We start from the raw sequence: 6,831 nt of genomic DNA on the forward strand, positions 1-6,831 counted from the left end.
ATGGCCGGTGAGGAGTGTGTGCGGGTGGCGGTTCGAGTCCGCCCGCTGCTGCCCAGAGAGGTCCTCCACAACCACCAGGTGTGTGTCCGGGTGGCGCCCGGCGAGGCTCGGGTGATGCTGGGCACAGACCGAACCTTCTCCTTCGACCACGCGTTTGGACCGACGGAGCCGCAGGAGCGGGTCTACGAGGCCTGTGTCAGGCCGCTGGTTCTGGCTCTGGTCCGAGGCTACAACGCCACGGTGTTCGCCTACGGGCAGACCGGCTCCGGGAAGACCTACACCCTCGGCGGGGGGCGCGTCGGTAAGTTGACCTTCATCACACGAAGTCTGTCAACCGTACGGGGGCTGAGAATCAGGCTGGCAGAGACTCCAATGTGCGGAGCAGCGATGGATTCGTTTCAATACTTTCACGAATGATTGACGAGCACCTTTAACCATAATAATAATAATAATAATAATAATAATAATAATAATAATAATAATAATATCTTTACATAGCGCCTTTCAAGAAACCTAAGGACGCTTGACAAATTTACACAAAAACAGTCAGACAGACAAAACAGAAAACACAGAGACCATCAATGACAAAAACTAAACTATAGGGGCCCAAAGGCCTTGGTGAACAGATGGCATTTGAGGGCTTCACTGTTATATGAAAGCTCGCAGCTCACTTCGCTGTTTATGAAATTGTGTCTGACAAAGGCAGAGGGTTCTTCACCCTGGGTGTAAAGATCAAATCAAATCAACGTTTATTTGTCATAGACACAGAATACAGACTAGGGCCAGCTGGTGCAACAAAGTCACAATAGCAATGAAAACAAGACCATGAGATGACAACAGTAGTAATCAGTAGGAACACAAAATAACAACAGTTATACAGGAAAAGTCCTATACAAATAAAAGTTCTTATTCTTATTATTACTATGTCGATCTCCTCTCCATCCCTGCCTCCTTCTCAGCATCCTTCCCAGAGGAGGAGGAGGAGGAGGAGGAGGGGGGGATCATCCGCCGTGTGGCCCAGGATCTGTTCCTGCTGCTGGGGGAGAGGGGGGAGGCGGAAGTGGGGGTGAGGGTGTCCTACGTGGAGCTGTACCGGGAGGAGCTCCGGGACCTGCTGGAGCTGCACACCCCCCACAAGGAGCTCCACATCCGGGAGGACGACAGAGGCAACACCGGTAACAACCACCTAACACCACCTCTCTCTACACATGTGCTTCAGTGTTTATACTGTGTGTATGGTGTGTGTGTGTGTGCGTGCGTGCGTGCGTGCGTGCGTGCGTGCGTGCGTGCGTGCGTGCGCGCGTGTGTGTGAGAGAGAGAGAGAGAGAGAGAGTTCCATACGCACTTCGTTTGGTATTTTACATTGAAAGGAGGCTGGTGTCTTTGTGGTTAAGTGTGTTATGTGTGTAATCTAAGTGTGTGTGTGTGTGTGTGTGTGTGTGTGTGTGTGTGTGTGTGTGTGTAGTGGTGGTGGGGGCCAGGGAGACGGTGGTCTCGTCGGCGGAGGAGCTGCTGAGCGTGGTGGAGGCGGGCGATGCCCTGCGGCACACGGGCGCCACGCCGATGAACCAGCGCTCCAGCCGCTCCCACGCCATCCTCACCCTGCAGCTGGGCCCGCTGCGCCGTCGCCACGACGACCACGACGACCACACCGCCGCCACCCGCTGCTCCTCCAAGCTGCGCCTGGTGGACCTGGCCGGGTCTGAGCGGGCCGGGCGGGCGGGCGGCGACACGGGCCTGCGCCTCAAAGAGTCGGCCCAGATCAACGCCGGCCTCTTGGCGCTGGGAAACGTGATCCGGGCCCTGTCGGACCCCCGGCGCCGCCGCCGGGACCACAAGCACCCCCACGTGCCGTACCGCGACGCCAAGATCACACGCCTCCTCCGCGACTCCCTGGGAGGCCACGCCCACACGCTGATGGTGGCCTGCGTCAGCCCCTCCCACCGGGTCATGGCGGAGACGCTGAGCGTGCTGAGGTTTGCCTCGCGGGCCCGTCACGTCCACAACCGTCCTGAGTGGGGGGCGGGGCCTGGTGGGGGTCCGGAGGGGGCGGGGCCTGGCTGGGATCCTGGCGACGCCCGTCTGGGGGAACTGGAACAGGAAGTCCAGACGCTGAGGGAGGCGCTGAAGGAGAGGGGGAGGAGGGGCGGGGCCGGTGTGACGGACAGCTCCTCCAAACAGGAAGTAGAACCAGACCGGGACGATGGGGGGGGGTCGGAGGCGGAGCCACGGTACCGCTGCCTGGCTCGGGACGCCGCTCTCCTATTGGAGGAGCTGCCGGGCGACGTCCTCAGTGGTTCGCTGAGGAGGAGGTTGGAGGCGTGGCTAGAGAGGCACCGAGCGGTCGACCTCTCTGACCACAGCGACCACGTTGACCTCTCTGACCACAGCGACCACGCTGACCGCTGTGTGGGGGGGGCAGTGGACGGACCCCCCAACCTCAACATGGACCAGCTCAGACAACAGCTGCAGCAGTGCAAGGTACTGACAGTGTGTGTGTGTGTGAGTGTGTGTGTGTGTGTCTCTGTGTTTTGTATATTACTGTCAACTGCTTATGTAACCCCCCCCCCCTCTCATTCTCCCCCCCCCCCCCCACCCCTCAGGAGACCCTGGCCATAGACGAGTGTGTGTTTGACCAGAAGGAGGCGCAGCTAGAGGAGGCGCAGAGGGAGGTGCGGAGACTCCTCCAGGAGAGTGAGGCACACCTCCACGCCTTAGAGGAGGAGAGGGAGCACAGACGCATCCAGGTAGGAGGGAGGAGTGGGGGAGGAGGAGGAGGAGAAGGGAGTAGTGTGAGTGTGTGTGTGTAGATTGATAGTAACAGAACGTGTTTAGAAACGTGTTTTCTTTTTTTCATACAGAACCACTGTATATTTATTTCAGATACTGTGGTGGAAGATGTCCTAATTTGAAGTGAAGTAGCCGCCATCTTGTTGTGACATTTTTGTTCATCCCGCCCCTTAGTCACTTTGATTGTTTTTTTTGTCCAAAGAACTACTATAACTTACTACATTTGGCCAATGAGAACTACTATAACTTACTACATTTGGCCAATGAGAACGAGTATGAGTATGAGTACATGATCATCATGGTATCGGGTACAAGTACTGGTATCGGTACCTGAATGCTATCAGAACACTATCTGAATGCTACCTGAATAATACCTGAATTCTACCTGAATGCTACCTGAATGCTATCAGAATGCTATCAGAATGCTACCTGAATGTTACCTGAATGCTACCTGAATGCTACCCTAATGCTACCTGAATGCTATCAGAATGTTACCTGAATGCTATCAGAATGCTACCTCAATGCTATCAGAATGCTATCAGAATGCTACCGGAATGCTACCTGAATTATACCCGAATGCTACCTGAATGCTACCTGAATGCTACCTGAATGCTAGCTGGATGCTACCTGAACACTACCTGAACACTACCTGAACACTACCTGAATGCTACCTGAATGCTAGTGAGATACACGCATTTCAACCCGTTCACAGGGCTCTCAAGTCTCACGCATTGGGCATGAGACACATGCGGCGTGTGAGCGTGTGAACGGGTTGAAATGCGTGTGTCTCACTCCCAATGCGTGAGACTTGAGAGCCCTGCGTTCACACACTCACACGCCGCGTGTGTCTCACGCCCAATGCGTGAGACTTGAGAGCCCTGCTACCTGAATGCTACCTGAACGCTATCTGAACACTACCTGAACACTACCTGAATGCTACCTGAATGCTATCAGAATGCTGCGGTGTGAAGTGGTATCGGGTTGTATGTATCAGGGTAGTTTGAGGGTTACGGGGTACGGGTATGAGTACTGGTATCGGTATCGCTGCATCCTTAGCTGGTTTGTTTCCTCAGAGCGAGGCGCTGGTGGAGCAGCAGCTGCTGATTGGCCGTCTGCGATGTGACCTCTTGACCTCCAGGACCGCCTCCTCGGGGGCGTCAGTGGAAGCAGAGGCTTCTGGGAACCCAGTGAGGAGACCCAACAGTGTCCCCCTCATCAGTCAGGGCCACAGCCAGGGGACCACGAGGAAGGTACGTGTGTGTGTGTGTGTGTGTCTGTGTGTGTGCCTGTGTGTGTGTGTGTGTGTGTGTGTCTGTGCATGTGTCTGTGCGTGTGAGTGTGTGTGTGTGTGTGTGTGTGTGTGTGTGTGGTAATTTGTGGAACCAAATAAAGTATTCAAATGTGTGTGTGGTAATGCCTGGGTGTGTGTGTGTGTGTGGTAATGCCTGGGTGTGTGTTGCGTTGTGTGTAGATCCACAGCAGTCCTCCGGCGTGTTCTCTGGAGAGGGTGATGGCCGCCTTCAGGACGCGTAGCCTGCTGCTGCTGGCCCGCATAGAGGAGGGGGACCGGGTCCGCTGCCCTGCCCTCCCCCCGACGGAGGACCGGAGGGAGGGGGAGGAGGAGGAGGAGGAGGAGGAGGAGGAGGAGGAGGGGGGGAGGAAAGGATTCAGGTGAGATATAGTTCACATACATCATACTAACCTGCCCTTCTGAGCTGCGTGTGTGTGTGTGTGTGTGTGTGAGGGTGCACACAAGTTTGTGTGTGTGTGTGTGTGTGTGTGTGTTTGTGTGTGCCTGTGCGTGTGAGTGTGCACACAAGTTTGTGTGTGTGTGTCTGCAGTGTTTCCTCCAGGAATTTTTACATTGGTGGCGGATAGCCCAGACCGCGCGCGCAACGCGCGCGATATTTTTTCGCGTGCACGCGCATGAAACGCGCGCGCACGTTTTATTTTTAATTTTTTATATTTATTTTTCAAAACAACGACCTCATTTCAGCCAAAACTAGAGGATGGCCAAATTTGTTTTAATGAATACAGAATATAAACTTGTGACTGACAGTCACATACACACACACAAAGATCATCAGCTATAATATAATACGAAGTAGGCCTACATGAGCACAAAAGCGGCTAACGTTACTGATTAACTGTTTACTGTAGTGCAGAGAGATGGTAGTCGTAGGCGGCGTATCAAATGACAAAGCTAAACGTTTAATGAAGGACATGAACGATTGATCAACAACACACTCAAGCAGTAAATAGAACAGTCTAAACAACTTGGGTACTACGCACTCAACTGCGGACGGAACAATACTCTCAACCTATAGTTCCGTGCGTGAATTATGTCAACCCACCACATTACAGAAGTAAAATCACAGTCAGATGGAGCATTCGGTAAACAGCTGAGTATCAGCTGAGTTAAAGAAAACAAACTCTTACCTTTGATGACACCCACATCAGCCCTGTTTTCCCGTACTTCTCCCGTGTGTCTCTGAAGGTCCAAATGTTCCCTGAATTTTAGCTGCATGTTTTTCCAGCATGTAATTCCGTTGTCAATAAAAAAATCGTCTCCCCTTCTTTTCCCCTTGACAATCCTGTGTCGTTGCTAAAGTGACGGCACATAAGAATAGTTTTTTGACTTGCTAATGTCTGCTGATACACCAACACAGCTAGCCGATGCTGATGGCTCTCCCGCTGTAGTTGTAGTTGCAGTGGCGGGCGGTGCATTTCACACCTAGGCCTTCAGTGATGTCCGACACATTCCTACCTGAATTATTCTACCTCTTAATACCATCGTTATGACGCCATGGCTCTAGAAACTAGACAGAAACACAGTATAACCGGGCGTTGCATCACCTTAACATAGTCAGACAAGTACAACAGAGTTATATTAATATTTCCGAAGCATTTTTAATCAATAAATCCGCATTTACAATGAAGAGTGTTAAACTAACATCTTTAAGATCGCTACATTACCCACGTCTGTCGTCTCGTCCACCATAATAGCGACAAAGGGTGCCTTTTTAATCTCCATTTTGATCTCTTCTCCCACTTCAGCAATAGCAAAAATCAGGTCGTTTTGTATTTTGCCTGACGTCCCAGTAAACACTTTGTTTGTGGACAGGTGGTAATGTAAATCTGGGTTGTTTTCAGCCAGAAAAGAAAGAAGCTCAACGTAGTTTCCTGTTTGTGGACTCTGCGCTTTTATCGTGTCCGCTAAATGAAAGTTATTGTTTACCCAAAAACAGGACACAATCGATCAGTATTATCGATCAGTCAACGAAAGCTTTCGTTGTGGCGCTCCGTTTCCCTGGCACTTTCAAAAGTTTCACATCTACCGGCATAGTTACGCATCTCAATAGTGAATATCAATAGTGCGTATCAATAGTGCGTATCAATAGTGCGTATCCAATCAAAAGACGTGCTGGGTGCTGACATCATTGAGCCTTACAGCAGGCGCCGTTGTTGCTTTTGCTCGCATCTACGTAGGTTTACTAGGAACGCCACAGGTTTTCTCGTTCCAAAGTTAAGTTACAGGTCGTATCCGCGGCACCGTTTAATGTGCAGGCGGGCAGATTTTTGAGCCCCCTAGCAACACATTTTGATTGGATAAAAGCTCTAACATAAAGGCCAGCCCTCCAAATCTCAATCGGAGACTGGAAGCAGCGCAACCAAGAGGAAAGCTATGAAATGAAGAGAATAGACTATGGGGAATCATTAATACATATTTGTGGAAAAAATATATTAAAATAAAATGTATATTCTGATGATGTTTAGGCCAGCAGAGAAGGCCTTGCTGGCCCTGACGGCACACCACTGTGTAGTTGTAGCTGGTGGTGGTGGTACCCCGCCATAAACGCTGTTAGCTGATCCACCACCTAGCTTCTTTGGTCCTGCCAGCCATGCAGTTTCGGGTCGCTCATAGCCACTGCTAGCTTCAGCAATGTTTGAAGTGTCTGGGACATCTTTTTTCTTGAAAAATCCATCCATCTGTCGCTGTTTTCGTTTAATTTTTCGAAGAAGCTCTCTGGACTGCAGCTG

General features: G+C 51.5%; 1 protein-coding gene across 1 annotated transcript in view; it reads left to right on the forward strand.

Annotated features, from left to right (window-relative positions):
- The window catches only part of LOC308159213 (kinesin-like protein KIF27), a gene marked incomplete at both ends in the record, with an annotated part of 15,677 nt that continues 8,846 nt past the window's right edge, over positions 1-6,831 (forward strand). The window contains 6 exons of the mRNA XM_080532958.1: positions 1-301; positions 972-1,175; positions 1,466-2,481; positions 2,604-2,747; positions 3,864-4,040; positions 4,262-4,461. Coding sequence (XP_080389084.1) covers positions 1-301; positions 972-1,175; positions 1,466-2,481; positions 2,604-2,747; positions 3,864-4,040; positions 4,262-4,461 — 2,042 coding nt within the window. The remainder of the gene's footprint in view (positions 302-971; positions 1,176-1,465; positions 2,482-2,603; positions 2,748-3,863; positions 4,041-4,261; positions 4,462-6,831) is intronic.

The sequence above is a fragment of the Nansenia antarctica genome, assembly GCF_963989245.1.
Source record: "Nansenia antarctica genome assembly, chromosome: 5".
NCBI lineage: Eukaryota > Metazoa > Chordata > Actinopteri > Argentiniformes > Microstomatidae > Nansenia > Nansenia antarctica.